This window comes from Kogia breviceps, chromosome 1, assembly GCF_026419965.1.
Source record: "Kogia breviceps isolate mKogBre1 chromosome 1, mKogBre1 haplotype 1, whole genome shotgun sequence".
In the NCBI taxonomy this organism is placed as follows: Eukaryota; Metazoa; Chordata; class Mammalia; order Artiodactyla; family Physeteridae; genus Kogia; species Kogia breviceps.
The window spans coordinates 43062501-43083252 of NC_081310.1; the positions used below are offsets into that span (position 1 = coordinate 43062501).

Here is a 20752-nt window from a genome sequence, read left to right on the forward strand (position 1 = left end):
GCTGAGTAAAAACCCAAGATCTTTAAATTCAAGTTATTTAGAATGACAATTTTGTGGCAGGCTCTATGTTGATGGTAGAGGAATAGCAGTACACAAAAATGGAAAGATTTAATCCAGTTATGACCTAATCCTTACTCTTCAGTTTCAGAAGATCTAGCAGGGATGAGAGACTAATAAACAGCTAAACACGATGTCGTTAAGTACTAATATAAAGATATATAAAGTTCAATAGGGTATAGATAGGGAACAATGAACTCTGATAGCCAAGGAAACTGACTTTTGAGCTAGATCTTCAAGGTCTTCAAGGTCAGATAGGTAATTTGGAGTTTTCCAGGTAGCTAATGCAGAATGATGGAACATGAAGGTCAAGGAAAAGAAATGTTGTGCTTTTAAGCATAAACTAACTGAGAGAACTCAAAGAACTACAAGGATTACATAAAATGATATAGGCAAAGTACTTAGATCAGAGCCTGAAATGTAACAAACAATAAATGTTAGCTATTTTTATCAATATTATTATTCTCTTGGGAGGTGAGGGGGGCAGCAAGGGGGGTGAGAGGATCATATGTATTAACCCAAAACTGGTTAAATGACTTGATTTTTATTCCCAAAACAGTTATTTCAAAGTATAACTTATAACCATGTAATCTGAAACTATGTAATCATCTTAACTTGCATGGACAAATAGGGCTTTTTTGTTATTTTTTTCTTTTTACTTTACTGCACACTTTACAGCAAAAAAAATTTTTTTTTCTTAATTTAAGGTAGAATAGCCCTCGTTCACCAATCTGCATTCAAATCAAATCTCTTTTTAGTCCTTCTCCATGTGTTCATATGCATATCCAAATATAGTTTTTGAGAGGTAAGATATGTTGATATAAGAGTCATATGAAGAAATTTTGAATAGTTATAGATACAGAAATGGCTTTTGAAAAATATTCAACATACTTAAAAATATTAATTTCACTGTGATTCATTTATCCAACAAACATTTACCTGTGTTTACGTCAGAGAAGGCAAGAGTGCTTCCAACTGCAGGTGATCCCCAGGAGGAACTGATATTTACACCAGATATTAAAGAACAGGCAAGAGTTGAACAATAGAATAGAGCATGCAGTAAGCATAGATGTATACCATGCTTAAGTATCCATCAGAAGATATTAACCAATTTCTAAATAAACCTCTTCTTCACAAGAAGGTCAATCAATAAGATTCACTGAGCATAGACCACTAAACTAATATTGTGGAAAGAAAGAACCTTAATCATCTTTCATTCTCCCCTTTTTACCTTGCAAGAGGCTGTGGAGGTTCTGACAGAGACATGTCACTACTGGAAGATGCACTTGGGGGACGTTCCTGCACTTTGTTCTCTTTGTCAGATTCTCCAGATGGCTGATACCCTGGTCTGGTCTAAGAAAAAAGGACATCAAAGTTATCTGACTCCCATCATAAAGATGTATTCAAGGAGCACAAAAGATAAATATTAAGTTGCTTCAACTTTACAAAGATCATGAAATGCAGGAGCTTTTTTCTCAAATAAAACCAATTCGAATTTAGTTTGTCTCCAAAGCAGCCATTACAGTTAACAGCAAAATTGCACCTGAAATCCAACAAAGGCACCTAACACTGCATAATTCAGAGGAAATAATACTCTTTCTAAACCTCAGTTTTTTCACCTAATAAGTGGAAATACTAGTAGTACCTACCATTCTCAGGGTTATGAGAATTTACTGAAACTTAAGCATGTAAAACATTTAAAACAGTATGTGGTATATGGTACAGACTCAAATGTTATTCTTATCCTTAAAAACAATAGCAATAGTCATAAAATTAGCACACTAAAGTAGGATAGTCTCTAATTTCAACACAGATAACAAAACTAGGCTTTTCATTATTAATACAGTCTAGGGCTTCCCTGGTGGCGCAGTGGTTGAGAATCCGCCTGCCGATGCAGGGGATACGGGTTCGTGCCCCGGTCCGGGAAGATCCCACATGCCACGGAGCGGCTGGGCCCGTGAGCCATGGCCGCTGAGCCTGCGCATCCGGAGCCTGTGCCCCGCAACGGGAGAGGCCACAACAGTGAGAGGCCCGCATACCACAAAAACAAACAAACAAACAAACAAACAAAAATACAGTCTAACTTTGCTCAGTAATACGGTAAAAACTAGGCAAGGATATAACTAACAGCAGTGATGAGACAGATCAGTAACAATCACTCTAGGAAACTAACTGAGCACTTATTTTCAATCGTATTTATCTAGAATAAACTTCATGAAAGGCCATCATTATTATAAATACTGTCTGAGCATATGTCTGAATATTAGGAATGGTGAGTAATTTTTAAATAGTATAGCAAGTAAGTTTTTCCTAACCGTGAATTACTTCCCTTTGTATTTCTGTCACTATTACCTGTGTTTCCTGCATATGTTGATGAGTTGGCTCTTCAAGCAATGACTTTTCTAGAAGCAATTTGGAGTAAGTTTCTTGCAGTCGCCTATTTGCTGATGGCTCAGAAGGAGGCACATTTTTCACTTTAGTAAAGGCTTCTTTTTGTTTCCGGTAGAGCTCCTGTAATCGTTTGTTCTTCTGTTCCGTGGCCTCCTTTTGAGCCTTCTTCTCCTCATTTTGCTTTCTCTTCCTTTCCTCCTGCTGTCTAACAATGTACTGTCGTACCTCATCTGTATCATAGTGTCGCTTTTTGGAAATAACAGGGGGATCTTCATTAGCTGTTATTTTGTCAGGTTTTCTTTTTATTGGGCTATGACTCCTAGGAGCTTGTATTGATGTTGATGGCTTCTGATTCTGTAACTCTCCTGTCTCTTGCCTTGCAGCCTGAGCTGCTGAATCCAGCTGTAGGTCATCAAGAATTCCACGAATTTCAACAGGTAAAAAGTCCTTATTTAAGGCAGCATTTTCCTCCTGTTTATTATCTGGTAGAGATGGAACTAATTTCTTTACATTATTTTCTGACCGAGCTCTACTTCTTGAACGTTCTGAGTTTCGTGGAAGATGTCTATGTGAAACATCCAATCTGGGATCCGATTCTGCTCTTCCAATATGACCCCCTACAAAGTATGAACTGTTAGTGATGTATTAAAATTCTATATTCATTCCTAAGATTTATCACACTAAGGAGAAAATTAGGAATTTCACTTTAAACTCAAATTCAAATATCCTATAAAGTCTTCTAAGGAATATTTTAGAAGGAAAGAAAAACAGTAAGAGAAGAATTTCAATACTCTTAGAAACTATACTTCCTTGGCATTTTTATTTTAAAAGTGCATCTTTTAATATTTCTGAAATAAGGACATATCTTGCTGTTGATATGAATATTTAACTATTACTATGAATAGAGAATTACTATTTCTCTCCCATATGCATATTTAATGTTACTATTTCTCTCCCTCACCAAACCCTCAAATAGTTGTTAAAAAACTGACAATGTTATAGGCTGCCACAACTCTCCCATGAATAACAGAAAAAATTAAATATATAGAAAAACAATCATTTTATCATCTAAATGTTTGTTGATGTGGCTTAAATTTAGGCTAAGGACAGTGTGAGTTTATTTATAAGCTAGATGAAAGTGAAGAGGAACAAACACAAAATATATATTGACTTCTATATACCAAATTGCATCTCTTACTGAATCCATTTCAGAAGCTCAAATTCAGGCAAATTTTTGCCATTGAAAAGGAAAGCGGGCTTGCAGGTATTTATATTTCATTTCCCAAAATTAGTGTTCATTAGTGAAAAAGTAGTTATTTCAAATGGCACTCAAGATGTTTCAAAAAGAAAATAGCAATGGACTTGAGGGTCAAACTAAAGACCTGTGGATCCAGATCAAATTTTGTCACCCACTGACTGTACATCCTTGAGAAAACTCACTTCTCTCTCAGAGCCTGTTTCCTAATCTGTCAAACAACAACAACAAAAATCCAACCTTGTGAATGTCTACCTGTGTTTATGTCCGTGGAGATAAGACAGATTGGACTTGATTCTCTAAAGGTCCCTAAAGGTCTAATAAGATTTTATTACATGATGCTTTGCTATTTATTCATAATGACAGCTAAATGTAATTAATATAACATGAACAGAATTCTTAATAAAGATCATCATAACATCTATATATGGAAATTATACAGAGATAAGCCCAATTTCTTCTTTTTCGAGCTACATTCACAATTATAATGCAAAGTCTTAAGAGCATTCTTAAAAGAGTATTTTGACCTCTCAAAGTACTTACAAAAGCAACTTTTAATTGCTTTGCTCAACAATTTTAATGGTTGAGTAATTTAATTTACTAATTTAATTACTCACCAGATTTAGTAGTTCTTTCTCTTCCACTTCTATCACTTGATGCTATTCTTCGCTCTTTTTGCTCTATTCTAGGTGCAGGTCCCAGAATTTTCTTTACTAATTTTTGTCCATCTCGCCAAGAAGTTGTACTTATCAGATGACTGCTACCTAAGAAAAAAAAAAAAAAAAACCAAAGAAACATATATATATATATATATATATACATATATATATATATATATATATATAGGATTGAATTTGCAACTTAAATTTTAGCTCTCAGAAGTACATCTTAAAAAATCTCCAGGGCTTCCCTGGTGGCGCAGTGGTTGAGAATCCGCCTGCCGATGCAGGAGACACGGGTTCGTGCCCTGGCCCGGGAAGACCCCACATGCCGCGGAGCAACTAAGCCCGTGAGCCATGGCCGCTAGGCCTGCGCGTCCGGAGCCTGTGCTCCGCAACGGGAGAGGCCACAACAGTGAGAGGCCCGCATACCGCAAAAAAAAAAAAAAAAAAAAAAAAAAAAAAAAAAATCTCCAAACAATAAATGCTGGAGAGGGTGTGGAGAAAAGGGAATCCTCTTGCACTGTTGGTGGGAATGTAAATTGATACAGCCACTGTGGAGAACAGTATGGAGGTTCCTTAAAAAACTAAAAATAGAACTATCATATGACACAGCAATCCCACTACTGGGCATATATATCCTGAGAAAACCGTAATTCAAAAATAGATATGTACCACAATGTTCACTGCTGCTCTATTTACAACAGCCAGGACATGGAAGCAACCTAAGTGTCCATCGACAGATGAATGGATAAAGAGGATGTGGCACATATATATATACAATGGAATATTACTCAGCCATAAAAAGAAATGAAATTGAATTATTTATAGTGAGGTAGATGTACCTAAAGCCTGTTAAACAGAGTGAAGTAAGTCAGAAAGAGAAAAACAAATACCATACACATATAACACATATATATGGAATCTAAAAAAAAAATGGTTCTGATGAACCTAGGGGCAGGACGGAAATAAAGACGCAGAAGTAGAGAATGGACTTGAGGACATGGGGCCGGGGGGAAGCTGGGATGAAGTGAGAGAGTAGCACTGACATATATACACTACCAAATGTAAAACAGACAGCTAGTGGGAAGCAGCTGTATAGCACAAGGAGATCAGCTTGGTGCTTTGTGACCACCTAGAGGGGTGGGATAGGGGAGGCTCAAGAGGAAGGTGATATGGGGATATATGTATACATATAGCTGCTTCACTTTGTTATACAGCAGAAAGTAACACAGCATCATAAAGCAATTATACTCCAATAAAGATGTAAAAAGAAAAAAGTACATCTTACTCCACCATACACATATTTGTAATTAATCTTTTGCTTATCTTACACCAAAGTCAAAAGGTTTACAATCTAATTTTATTTTTAAACTTAAGTCTCCAAAATTAATGAACAGTTTGTTTAAATCTTGACTTACCCACACATCTCAAATATTAAGTGTAAAATGCTTTGAAAGTTAAGTACCAAATACTAATGATTTCTGAAAGCTCAAGAACCAGGGCACTGAATCTAACAATTTGGCACAGAACAAAAATATGTCTTAACTATAATAAGTGTTTGGTTTACCAAAACTAGCACAGTACCTGACACATAGTAAAATGTGTCTGCGGAATGTCTGCTGAATGAACAAATGACTTAAGCTAAGCATAGAAAAAAAATTTAAGGAAATGTATAACAAATAGTTAACAGTGATTACCTTTAAAGGGGATGGTACTACAGGGAATTTCACATTATATTTTACAGATATATAACAAAACTACACGCTACTTTTTAATGCATAAAACAATTCAAAAAGCAAATATCATCAACACTTTAAATTGCCCTCGTTATAAAAGTTCATAAAATAAAAGTATATTACAATAAATATAGCTGTTTACCAAGTGAAAAAAATTTCATTTATTAGCTTCAGATTGTAAAAAAATGAACATTAGACCATTATTTCAAAACAGACGGTAACATAAAAAACAAAAAATGACGTGAAAGACCATTTACAAAATATAAACCATTTTAAAAAACTGAAATAAATATGTAAAAGTGTTTAAATGCAAAGCAATATAAGAAATGTAATGGAAATGAAAATAATGAAGTAGCGCTTTAAACCTAATTAAATTAGAAGAAAATACTTTTATATTCATAGCCAAAGCTGGTAAAATTACAATAAAAATCACTCTTATAAAAATCATACTTATACCATGATTGTTGAAATATCATGGATATAGTTTCTCTAAAAAAAAGAAAAAATAGTATTATATGTCAAAGTGCTCATTTTCCTTGATCAAATAATCCAAGTAATAGAAATGTACCCAACAGAAAGAAAAAAAATAAATGAAAATGTTCACTGTATAATTTTTTATAATATCAGAAGTAACCTAAATATTGAATGGTAGATAGTTAAACTATGTTTCTGGTATAAGGGGTACTGTGTGGCCACTTCAAATTACAATTTCTACAGGAAATAACAGAAATGTTCTTGTCCTAAGATGCTAAGAGAAAAAGATAAAATTTTATGGATACAACGGCTACAATCACCTACTACTGATCTTTAAATTACTGTAAGGAAATACACAAAATAATACTAGTACTTTAAGTAAGGGCAGTGGTTTTTAATCTGTCTTCTATTTTCTAAGCTTTCTGTGATATTATTTTATTGATTTATAATTTTTAAAAAATACCATTTAGAGTTTCATTTGAGAGTTTAAGTGGAAGTATACATTTAATGAAAACATCTATTATTAAAAAACATGAATTATAAATGTGTGCTATTTATTTTAGAAATGTTTTTGTACCTTGTTATTAACCTTAATCGGTCTATCTAAAACATTTAAAAGGTTTTAAGTCTATTGCTCCATCTATTTATACAGAAACTTTATGTGAAAGGACTTTCCCTCACAGCACTTAAGAAAACACAAAACCACCCCCTCCTCTCCCTCCCCCGCCCCCGGCCCCGGCCCCGCCCCCGCGCAGAAATGCTGCGGAGGGTAGGACGCCTAACAAAGTGTAGTCTTTTTTCTTGTTTCAGGATGCATATTTATTACAACTGCTCTGGTTAAATATTGAAAAGTTACATGCTGTAGTTTAGCGTTGTGCCTTTGTAATTTACAGAATGCAGAAAACAAACTTTTTGTTTCATTTTGCAAAAAAAAAAAAAGAAACTTTATGTTCTTAAGCAAAATGAGAGAGCAGGCTCCTCTTCAATTTCAGCTTAATTTTCTGAATCAAGAGCAAGCAACCACGAATATACTGGGTAGCTATTTATAAATGTTGGCTTCCAAATATTCTGGGTGGTTATTTCTGAATTCTGGCTTTCTGGAATAGTCTCATGCAGTCATTGGTAGAAAAAGAGTACTTTCACTATAGATAAACTCTTAATACAGCTTTAATGACTCTCTGTCTTGGTCACTGCCACAGCACACACATGGGAATTAGCCCACCACAAAACTGGATAAATACAAGATCAGTATTTGCAAGTTATAGTTGTCCCAGTGCTTCATTTCAAACTATGCCCCTGACAACTAATATCACATGAAAAATACTTTGTTATATTTTTTTTAATGTAAGAATTTGTGTAGTTTACATTCAGATAATTCATGTTCCTATAAAATTTTTTTTTTAAATTTTTTTATTTTTATTTTTTTTTGTGATATGCGGGCCTCTTACTGTTGTGGCCTCTCCCGCTGCGAAGCACAGGCTCCGGACGCGCAGGCTCAGCGGCCATGGCTCACAGGGCCCAGCCGCTCCGCGGCATGTGGGATCTTCCCGGACCGGGGCACGAACCCGCGTCCCCTGCATCGGCAGGCGGACTCTCAACCACTGCACCACCAGGGAAGCCCTAAAATTTTATTTTTTTATTAGTATACAGCCAGGGTCATTCTTGTATGACATCTACAGTTAACAATGGGTGTCACTAAGTAAGTTATTTGCCACTCTTCTGATTAGTCTATGACCAGAAAAACAAGCACCTGGTCAGAAACCACTGTCCCGACACTCCTATTCCATGTTCCCATAAGACTTCGTAAGTTCCCTATCCTACATTCATTACTCTTTACTGTAACTACATATCTACTCTTTCCCTGACAAGATTATAAGTTCCGGGCTCCCCTGGTGGCGCAGTGGTTGAGAATCCGCCTGCTGATGCAGGAGACAAGGGTTCGTCCCCAGGTCCGGGAAGATCCGACATGCCACAGTGCAGATAGGCCCGTGAGCCATGGCCGCTGAGCCTGTGCATCCGGAGCCTGTGCTCAGCAACAGAAGAGGCCAAAACAGTGAGAGGCCCGCGTACCGCAAAAAAAAAAAAAAAAAAAAAAAAGATTATAAGTTCCAAGAGGGCAGGGGCTATGTGCATCCTCCATACCACTGTATTGCCTAAGCTTAGAATACCCCAATGGCTCACATATAGGAAGTGCTCAAAACTATTTGTGTAATGAATGAATGTTTGAATGTCTCCAAACTGAAAGTGACAAGTTCCCAACTTTCTCCACTTGTCCCAAATTACTCATTGACTTAAATATGACATACTAAATAGCCATTTTCAATATAGCTAGTAATAATAATAATCAGTAGTAGTGGAATTACACCTAACAATTGAGTGCTTACCATGTGTCAGGTACTATATTGAGTACTTTTGGTATTAACTATTTTAGTTCTCACAACAACCTATGAGAGAAGTAACTACTGCTTTCCCATTTACATACGGGGAAACTAAAGGACACCAAAATTAACTTATTTACCAAAGGAACAAAGCTAGACATGACAGAGCCAGGTTATAAATCCCAGGCAATCTGGATCAAGCCTGAAACGTTAATCACTATGGAACTAGGGAATTCTCTTTTTCCCCCTTCCTGATTTATTCAGAGTCCAGCCTGATCACTACTAGCATGGACTGCCAGACTTTGCTTGTGCAACATTTATTCTCTTATGAGAATGAGTGAAGGAACTTAGCTACAGTCATAAGCCATCCCTTTGTATATAGAAGTTCACTACATAAAAATCATTACCTTTAATCTGGTTAATTTCTATTAAAAATAATGATAGAAAAAAATTGGGAGGGGGGCATTGTTCAGTATCATGGTGAATATATGGTTTGGTGAGTATATACATACATGAAGATTTATCACACTATACATTCTAAATATGTATAACTTACTCTATGTCAATTATACCTCAATCAAACGCACATATACAAAATAATAATACATAAAATATACTGAATTTTTGCATGTGTCGAATAATGAGAACATTTATTTCCGTGTAGACACCATTTCACTAATATGTGACTTTAGGATGGGCCTGATATTGAGAAAACCAACCTGTTTTGCATTCTGGACTCGATAACTGTGCTACCTTTTGGACTTTTCGTACTGGCTTGACCACTTTCTTCTCCTTACTTTTTTCAGCAGGTTTTTCTTTCATAGAGCTATCATCTGAAAAGCAGAAACATATATAGCAAATATTATAACGATTGCTACCTACACACTCATCCTCCCCCCGAGTATGAAAAATCTGTATAAAGTATATGATTCAGGGAGAGAGAGAGAGAAACCTTCACTGATGCTATTTCTTTGACCCAAAGGCTACAATGCCAAGTCCTCTTACAGCAAAGTCTAGAGATTACCATTACTCCACTGTTAGGTTCCAATTCTTTGTTATTTTTTTCAGGAAACCCTTGAGAAATTCACCTCGCTTTCACAAACTAGAAGATGCTGCAACAGTAATGCTTCCCAAGCTAGATCATAGCATTTATAGAATCTCAGAGGTGAGCACTTTCACAGACTCCTTTTCATTTAAAAATTCCTACTTAACTGAGACATTCATGACCTTCTAGAGTAAAGCTTTATAAGATACTCAGTATTCCTAAATTAGGCCCTTTTATGATTATGCCAGTGAAACATGTCAAGGTATTTCACACACACACACACACACACACAAATTACTACTCACTAATTTTTTTTTTTTTTTTTTTTTTTTTTTGCGGTATGCGGGCCTCTCACTGTTGTGGCCTCTCCCGTTGCGGAGCACAGGCCCCGGACGCCCAGGCTCAGCGGCCATGGCTCATGGGCCCAGCCGCTCCGCGGCATGTGGGATCTTCCCAGACCGGGGCACGAACCCGCGGTCCCCTGCATTGGCAGGCGGAATCTCAACCACTGCGCCACCAGGGAAGCCCACTACTAATTTTTAAATTCCAATCTGGGGAAATAAACTGAACATATAAATTTGAAAATTAATCTCAATCACAGATCTGGATAAATGTACTTTAAAATACATATAGAGCTCTGCATTCTGGGCAAAGAAGAAGTAAATGTGAGTCAAAGGCCCTGAGGCAGGAGCATACTTAGTGTCTAAGAAACAGCAAGGAAGCCAGTGTGAATGAAGTGAACAAAGAGAAGAGTAGTAAGAATTAGGGTCAAGAGACATAACCGAGAGCAAGATCATGTAGGGCTTTATAGCTCATTGTAAGAAATTCAGAAATTTTTGAGCAAAGGAGGGATATGACCTAAATTAAATTTTAACAAGGTTACTCTCACAGCTGCGATGAAAACAGACCCATTAGAAGAAGGGCAGAAGCAGGGTAACCAGTTAGAAAGCTACTGCAGTAATCCAACCAAGAGACTGATGGTGGAGGGCTTAGACCTAGGTGGTAGGGGAAAGTGGTTATATTTCAGACAATGTTAGATATAAGGTGTGAGAGAAATAGAGTGATCAAGGATGACTCAAGATTTGATGCCTGAACAATCAGAAAGATAAGATTAACTAAAATGCAGAGACTACCACAGGAATAAGTTTAAGGGGTGTACCATGACCCCATTTAGTTAGCTAGCTCTATTTTTGGATATATTAAGCTTAAGAAATCTATTATGCATCCAGGGAAAGGTGCAGAGTTAGCAGTTGGATATCAATATGAGTTCAGAAAAGTCTGGCCAGAGACATAAATTTGGGAATCATCAGCAACAGAGCATATTTAAAGCCCTGAGACTAGATGAGCTTGCCTAGTTTGTACATAGATAAACAAAAAGTTTAAAAAACAGAAAAGGAAAAAGAAAGGGGTGGAGGAGTAAAGAAGAGAAAAGAAAAAGAAAAAAGAAAAGAAAAATAAAGAAAAGAGTACAGATCCAAGCACTGAGACCAGGATATGCTGATGTTCAGAGATCACAGAGTCAATTAGGAAAAAAACAACTAAAAAGGAGCAGCTAGACTTAGGAGGAAAACTAAACACTTATGATATCCTAGACAGATGACAAGTGAAGAATTTCAAGGAAGAAGTGATCAGTGATGTCCAATGATGCTGAGAGATCAAGTAGGATGACAAATGTGAATTAAACATTGGATTTAGCAATGTGGAAGTGTGGAAGTCACTGATGACCTTGATAACAGCAGTCCACAGACATGTAGGAGCAAAAACCTAACAGAAAGGTTTCAAGAGTAAAACAGAGAAAAATTGGAGACAATGAAGATAAGGCAACTTTCTGAAGTTATGCTGTAAGTAAAAGAAGAGAAACAAGGTAGTTGCTAAAGAGTAGGGCCAAAAGAGGGGTTCTTTTATGATGGTTGAGATAACAGCATGTTATCAAACAGTATGTTGATGGGCATGACCTCGTAGAGAGGGAAAACTTGATGATACAAAAGAAAGAAAACAAGGTTGAAGTAATGTCCTGCAATACACAAGAGCAAATGGAATATAAAACACGAGTAGATGGGTTTGTTTAAGATAGGAGCCCAGGCAGAGTTCACCCACCATATCAAAAGAGAAGGCAGACTATAATGCACAGACCTCTTTAAGAGTTTTTTGACATACATCATTCCACTAGTCTATAATGATACTGTTCTATGAAGTATATAGTTATTATTCCTATTTTACAGATGAGAAAACCAAGGAAGAGAGGTTATGTAACATAGATAGCATAAATAGCTAATATGTGGCAGAGCCAGAATTTGAACCCTTGTAAACTGATTCCAAAATCTTTGCTCTTAACTATTATATTTCCTCTCCACATGGGAAAAAAATTTCTGAAAATAGTGTTCCAACAGTAACAGTAGGAAAATTGGACTGGACAGTTAATGCCATAGTATTTACTAGAAAAATCTCCACTGGGGCTTACTAGAAAAATCTCAGGCTTTAGAGTGAGAAAGACTTGGTTTTGAACCTTGGCTTCAATTCTTAACTTTATGTAACCTTGGGAAAATTACTCCTTGGGCCTACATTTCCTCAACTGTAAAACATTCAGAAGACTAAGTACCCAGTGGCATCTTGCCCAGAATCATACAAGGTGTTCAATAGTAGTAACATTACGAGTATGACCTTCCTATTTCCCTCTTCCAATCTTCCATAAGTTCCTCCTTCCAATCCTCTAACATTATTCCCTTCCTATAATGTTCATTTCTCTCCCTGCATTTTGCCTTCATGTTAGTTATCTTATCTGCTGCCTGCCACATTACTGACCATTGCAAAGATCTCAGAGGTCTAGTAGAAGTAAACTTCAACTAGACTCTACTATGTTTTGTTCAAATCAGACAAGCCCAGCTCAGAAAGACCCTTAGTTTAAAAATAGCCCAGGGCTTCCCTGGTGGCGCAGTGGTTGAGAGTCCGCCTGCCGATGCAGGGGACACAGGTTCATGCCCTGGTCTGGGAAGATCCCACATGCCGCGGAGCGGCTGGGCCCGTGAGCCATGGCCGCTGAGCCTGCACATCTGGAGCCTGTGCTCCGCAACGGGAGAGGCCACAACAGTGAGAGGCCTGCATACCGCAAAAAAAAAAAAAAAAAGCTTAGTTTCTGCCTCATCAGCTATGTATGCTAATTTTAACCCTGGAGCAGAGCCCAGAGGCTAAAAGAGCCTTACAACTGACACCATCACTACTTTAGTATACCATGCAGTTAGAAAAGGGAAATATCTTTAGTTTGGTGACAACTTTATGTTTAAGTACTGCATGTTAGACAGTATGCATAATAAAACACTCAAAACCTAGGAACACTCTACACTCACCTGCAAAGTGAAGTGCTAAGTCACGATACAGTTCTCTACTCATGTTCTGAAACTCAGCCTCCTGCCACACTTTCCCATCAGGTGTTCGAATCTTGGTCTCTGAAGGATTGAAGCCTAATATATAACCAACAATACAGAACAGTCTTATTAAAGTTGCATTAAAAGTTTTGTTTGTTATACTCTTTTATAAGTGAGATAAAATTAATAAACTATAAAATTCACTCTTTTAAAGTGTACAACTCCCTGGTTTTTAGGATATTCAGAAAGTTATACAACTGTCACCACTAGCTAATTCCAGAGCATTTCATCACCCTGAAAAGTAACCCTGTGCCCATTAGCAGTCACTCCCCACACCATTCCCTCTATTCCCTGGCAACTACTAATCTATTTTCTATCTTTATGGATTTGCTTGTTCTGGACATTTCATAAAAACAGAATCACACAATATGTGGCCTTTTGTGTCTGGCTTCTTTCACTCAGCATTTTGTTTTCAAAGCTCATCCACCTTATAACACATACAGAAGCTTTATTTCTTTTATTGTTGAATGATATTCCATTGTACAGATATACCAACATTTGCTTATCCATTCATCAGCTGATGAACATTTGGGTTGTTTCTACTTTTTGGCTATTATGAATAACGTTGCTATAAACATTCATGCACGTGTGTGTGTATGTATATATATATATGTGTATATATATATATATATATATATATATATATATATATATGTTTTCAATTCCCTTGGGTATTACACCTAGGAGTGGAATTTCTGGGTCATATGGTAACTCTATGTTGAACTTTTTGAGGAACTGCCAAACTGCTTTCTAAAGCAGCTGCACCATTTTACATTCTCACAAGCAATGTATGAGGGTTCCAATTTCTCCATATCCTCACCAACACTTGTTATTGTCTGTCTTTTTTATTATAGCCACCCTAGTAGGTGTGAAATGGTATCTCACCGTGGTTTTGATTTATGTATCCCTAATAACTAATGATGTTGAAAAGGTTTATAAGCTTTCAAAAGAGGAATGCATCATTAGCTACCACATAATATGTTAACAAATACTGTTTGGAAGAAGTAAGCTTCAGTGAGACAAAGCAATATACACTTGTTCAAAAAGACTAGAAATGGAGATGCACTAAATTAAATGATAAAAGAATGGCAATCATAAATTATGGATATCAGAGCTACAAACTACCCATTTCAAGACTAAAAGAGAGACAATGCTACTCATTCTCCTTTTCTTTGAATACAGACATTAATTGCTATCATCTGTCTGATTTTGCCTATGGCTGAACAAATGGACAAGCTGCTGTCTACATAGGCAAAATGCAGCCAAAGTGTGGAAAACAGTTCTTTAAAACATACCTGTTCAATTTCTCAACAAACATTACACATGTGTTATTTCCGAGAAATTATCATTCTAATTTCCTACTTCAAATTTATCACTACTCTTTTAAGAAATATACAGAACTTAGAATGTTATTTTGCAAAAAAAAAAAAGTATCAAATATGGATGATAACCAGAGTAGTAAAAAGATTTATACTTTCAAATGGGCTCCACTTACCAAAGAATCGCCATTAAATATTTTATAAAATTAAATCAATATAAAGAATGGAGTCAAAAATTGATAAAAGTACTTTAGAAGTGTTAGATAAAATGTACTGGTAAATTAATTACATGTCTAATAAAAAATAATCTATTCAGCTCTTAGGAACAACAGCATAAGCTTTATTTTACCTGACATTTGTAGCATGGGGCACACACAATTATGCCTATAGCTATATAAGGAAAATGTTTATAAACATAGTGTTCAGTCTATTGCAAACCACAGTTTCTAACAAGAAAGTGTGGCAATTCCTTGTAAAGCTACCTCCCTCCCAACATTTCTCACCCTCATTCCATCTCTCTACATTCAGCCCTATCATTTTTTCTTCTCTCCACTTTAGGAAACATTTATTTCTATGGGAGCTTTTCTTTATATTTGATCTTTACTAACAAGTTAACTTTAAGAAGCTTTCAATATCTACATCAGTTTCTCTTTCTGTTCCCCAGTTTTTATTTCTATTCTCTTTGTGCACATTTTTTCTTACTAGTTGAATTTACTGAATAGAATAAAAAATATACTGTGCATTTACTTGTGTCCAAGACACTACTAAGCTCTAAATAAAATACAGATGACCAGAATAGGCTCTTAACCTTCTTGGGCATTTAAACCAGAAAGAAAAAGATATGCAAACCACTAAGTATAAGGAGGAATTACATAAACGCCACTGTGTTCACTACTTCAAACTTTAAACATACACACACAAAAATGTAAAAACAAAGTTTAGAAGGGGTTTCATATGCTAACAACTGTATAAAAAGAGAAAGAAAACACACACACACACACACCCTCGCTCTCTCATTTGTATATGAGAAAATTATCTCTGGAATGATACACAAATTGTTAACACAAGTAACCTCCAGAAAGGGGACCAGGTGGTTGGAGCACCAGAGTGATAAGAGCTTTTCAATGTACATCCTTTTCATCTTCTGAATTGTGAACCAAGTGAATTTATCATGTATTTGAACAAGTGAAATTAAAATGTCACTTTAGCATACAGTATATTAAGAGGGTTTTAATTTATACTGACAAAAAGTTGGCAGAAAACCAGTTCTTCACCGTTGGAAAAAATAAATCCATTGCTCAGGACACTGGAAACCACATTGTTATGACTTCTGAAATGTATACTACATGTCATTAGTTAGCCTCCCAAAAGTTGTATTCATAATATATTTTAATGTGAAAATTAGCCATGTTAAAAATTAGTAAGTAAAAGGAATACACTAAATCCAGTCACAACTCAAAGGAAGTTATACTTAAGATTTTCACTCTCGTTATTTAAGGTTGTTCTCTTTTTTAACTTTTAGGTTTTTATAAATTATTAAATAAAATATAGATTCAAATCAACCATCCTGACTTTGCCTTAGTGGAATAACTTTTGGAATTTCAGAACTTTGATTTCTAGAATGAACAAACCTTAAAGGTACAATCTGTATTTAATGGGTCTGATATAAGTGTAGCCAAAGTTTTGGATAATCACTATCTCAGAACCAACAAGAACATTCTGACCCCATCATTTGCTATCTGCTCTGTCAACAGTGTGGACAATTATTACTACATGGCACACAAACTACTAGAAGGATAAGAAAGAATTTTACTAAGGGAACTACCCACAATTTTATCACAAATTATGTAGAATAAAATGCTAATTATCTATCTTTTATCTAATTCACAAGAAATAGCACTAGCAAAACATAATAAACAATACAAAAAACTGGTAATTACTCAAACTTTAGATAGTTAAATTTGTTCTGTTAAAATTAACAGAAGAAACAAATCTTGGCTATGTTTTGATTTTCATACATTTATCCAAACTAAAAACTGAACTTCAAAAAATATCCACAAAAGAAAGGTCAGAATGGCAGGAATTTTAAGACAAAAGTCTAACACAGAGTAACCTCATCAATGAATCAACTCTTTATTAAAAATTTTATAAGGGTGACCCTGTGAAAATAGTTTCAGGAACAAAAAAATGCAAACTCCTAAAAACCACCATATATAGAAACTTGAGTTGGGCCAAAAACAGAAATTCTCTCTGAAAAGCATCTTCTCAGTGGAAATCTGATTTAAATATTGTTTTCTTAAACATGGAGAAAACCCTTGTCAAAATTCGAAGGTTAAGGTAACAACAGGGTCCAAATGTCAGTGCCAAAATATTCTATAACCAAGTATTAACTGGCACTGACTGAATTATCTTTCAAACATTACTTCTGAAAGAATTCCTAATTATAATCCAAATACAATGGCAGAATAAGAGCAATATTCTTTCAGTTCTCTGAAAGTTGTACTAATTTTTATTTTCTCTTTTGTTCAACTTATTAAATGTTCATACAGTGGTTCTCAAACTATAAGAACCTCGAGGGACTTGTTAAAAATTCCAATTCTGGACCCTATCTCCAGAAATTCTGATTTAGATCCAGTGTAGGATCCAGAAATCTGCATTTTTAGCATGTATCCTGAATTAATTTTTTAAGGCATTAGATTTGAGAATCACACCCTGTTCTAGAGGTGGTCCTCTCTACTCAAATACATCCAAGGGAGAAAGGGAGACAAGGAGGAAGGAAGACAGAAAAAGACACAAAGACTGATTACAAACCTTTATATGTTGGAGCAGGTGGTGCTGTTGCCACTTTCCTGACCTTTGCTGTCACTGAGCTATCAACATTAACAACCATTACTGGATGGTCAATATGACCCAGATTCTGGCCCTGGTCATTTGTTTCTTCTGAGTGTTCCCACTGTTTCCTAATCCGCTCCTTGAGTTTTTCCAATTTAACATCATGTTGCCGCCGCTTTAGGATATCTAATCTTTGGGAATTACAGGTACTAGTAGAAGATGGAGAAGAATCAGTTAACCGTAACACTTTTGAATCAACATCACGGCCCATGTTACACACAGAAGCCTTCAAAGTGTTCTCATTTCCTTTCGCTCTATTAGGCTTTTCTTCATCACTTCTCATAGGAGCTGCCATCTTAATCAAACATTCAGAATTTTGCAATGCATCAATTGTTGGTCGATCATTTAAAAATCTAACAACTGTATCATTGACGACAGATGATTGGGAGCTCTCAAAATCACAGCAATGTATATTCCGATCTTCCTGATTGCATATCATCCGGTTCCCACTCTCAGGCTTCTCTTCATTAACATCCACACAATATATATGCTTTGACTCTAAATGGCTGGGACTTATGTTAGAAGGTGTACCACGGACTTCCCTGTTATTAAAAAAATAATTAGCTTTGAATAAAGAGTACAAAAACCAGTCATACAAACTGAATAGAGAACTCTAAGCTAACATTAGAGACCCCCAAAACCTAGAAGTTCCAGTAAGTTAAAACAAACAAAATAACCATTACTACTATTAAAATTCAATGCTCAATGCCTCCTGTTTATCAAAGTTTAGATTATGGCAAATAATCTAAATCATAATCTGCATATTATAAAATAAGAAATATGCAAAAGATGCATAGAGAGATTTCCTTAAGAACCCCAGAAAACAGGATTACAATCTGACTTTGCATATTCACTGGACACTATTACCAAAATGTACATTTTACTTCTCCATGAAATCTGAAGAACTAGGAAAAAAAGTTCTCAAATTCTGACATTTCATATGTATAACTTCTAAATAATGTATCAAATTAGAAAATAAATTGGGAGTAGAAATAAAGTGGAAGTACAGTAAATATTTTCCTCCAAATAAATGTGGTTAGTAAAGTTTAACCTCTCTGAAACACAGACAACTTTTCTGGCAGCTTCAAATTATGTAAAGCATATCTAGAAACACCAGAATAAGCAAAGAAGACTGGACACAGCCAAAGTACATATCACAAAGTCCATGTTCTCTACTCATAAAAACACTAGCAAAAGTATTCCTTCACAAACTATTTTTATTTTACATATCATTCAAATAAGTTATATTTTAGGAACAGAGCAGTTAATTAAAAGGGAGGTTAATGAAGACAAGCCTCTGCAGTAGGAAGAATACATGAAAAACTACCCAACAGGGACTTCCCTGGTAGCGCAGTGGTTAAGAAACTGTCTGCCAATGCAGGGGACACGGGTTCGATACATGGTCTGGGAAGATCCACATGCCGCAGAACAACTAAGCCCATGCACCACAGCTACTGAGCCTATGCTCTAGAGCCCATGAGCCACAACTACTGAGCCTGCATGCCACAACTGAAGCCCGCATGCCCTAGAGCCCGCACACTGCAACTACTGAACCCACGCGCCACAACTACTGAGCCCATGCTTTGCAACTACTGAAGCCCACACCCTCTAGGGCCTGGATGCTGCAACTACTGAGACCTGCGCGCCTAGAGCCTGTGCTCCGCAACAAGAGAAGACACCGCAATGAGAAGCCTGCGCACCTCAATGAAGAGTAGTCCCTGCTCGCCGCAACTAGAGAAAGCCCATGCACAGCTACGAAGACCCAACACAGCCAAAAAATAAATAAAATTTTTTTAAGAAGAAAAGAAAAAGAAAAACTACCCAACAAAGTTATAAAAGCAGATAAACAACCATCTGAACCTGCAAGGTCTGAAAGAGTAGCATTTACCACATGTGGCAACTGAGCACTTGAATGTGGTTAGTCCAAACTGAGATGTGCTATAATGTAAATTACATACCAGATTTAAAAGATTTAAAACAAAAAAGAATGTAAAACATCTTTGTGTGTATGTATGTGACTACTAAAAATCTTTAAATTACATATGTGTGGTTCACATTAATGGTTCCATTGTAAGTACTGATCTAAATATTTCATACATAGGTATAAAACTCTAAATGCCACAAAAATTCTTAAGAGTCATGACTCTATTACAGCATAATATGGTAATTTTGTATCTGTCATGAGTGCACGAGTGTGTGCATTTTTCTAAGGAGATAGTCCACAGCTTTCATCAGAGTCTCACTGGAGTCCATGACCCAAAAAACATTAGACCCTGTTCTGAATGGCTGACTATTAAACAAGATGGGGGCTGAGAACTCAGTTCTGTAGCTTCTCTCTGTAGAATCAAGACTAAATTCAATTACTTTCACTATCTTGACCAGACTGCAACAATTCACAGGTCTAAAATTAGCACATGTAAAGAATAAAACAAAGCATAAAATGGTAGGTTATCTACCATGCTTCAATCTTAAAAAGGGAAGAACTCACCAAAAAAAAAAAAAAGTAATTTCACACAGTCTTTCAATCACTCACTTATTAAATATTCACTATACAGTTCTTTCAACTTTTCTATGAATATGAAAATTTTCATAATAAAATGTTGGAAAAAATATCTAGAATACTTAGTAAATAACAGGCATTAAGATAATGCTTTGAGAATAAGACAGATTTACAGTCTTAGATAAACTAATGTAATGGGTAGATACGGAATCAAAATATAATGCAACATGAAAGTGCTCTAACAGAGGAAGCACAGAGGAAGGGTTAAATAAGCTGGAGAATGAACTGGGGTAGAAACAGATCTGGCAATGTTTCATACAGAAGGTGATAAAAGAAACTGAGTAATTCATTTGTAGGAAACATATTTATTACAGTTGCAGTGGTCTGGAGCAAATATTACTACTTCTTCTCCCCAAATATTCCATCTGTAAAAAAACAGAAAGTCAGCATTTCATAATATAAAAGATTTTGCTTTACCTTTTTGGAAAATGAAAAAGGTAATAATACTAGATCCTGAGTGCTATGACAAACTGAGAAAATAAACTATACTCTTACTATAAATACTACAGATTAACTCTATTTTAACTCTATTTAAAAAACAAAAAACAAAAACAAAACAAA

At 35.8% G+C, this 20752-nt stretch overlaps 1 protein-coding gene across 1 annotated transcript in view; it reads right to left on the minus strand.

The window, feature by feature from the left end:
• The window catches only part of CEP350 (centrosomal protein 350), a 139255-nt gene that overhangs the window by 99794 nt on the left and 18709 nt on the right, over positions 1–20752 (minus strand). Inside the window, exons 7-12 of the mRNA XM_059056093.2 lie at positions 17551–18173; positions 13343–13456; positions 9673–9786; positions 4321–4467; positions 2410–3065; positions 1289–1410 (exon numbers count right to left, since the gene is read on the minus strand). Coding sequence (XP_058912076.1) covers positions 1289–1410; positions 2410–3065; positions 4321–4467; positions 9673–9786; positions 13343–13456; positions 17551–18173 — 1776 coding nt within the window. The remainder of the gene's footprint in view (positions 1–1288; positions 1411–2409; positions 3066–4320; positions 4468–9672; positions 9787–13342; positions 13457–17550; positions 18174–20752) is intronic.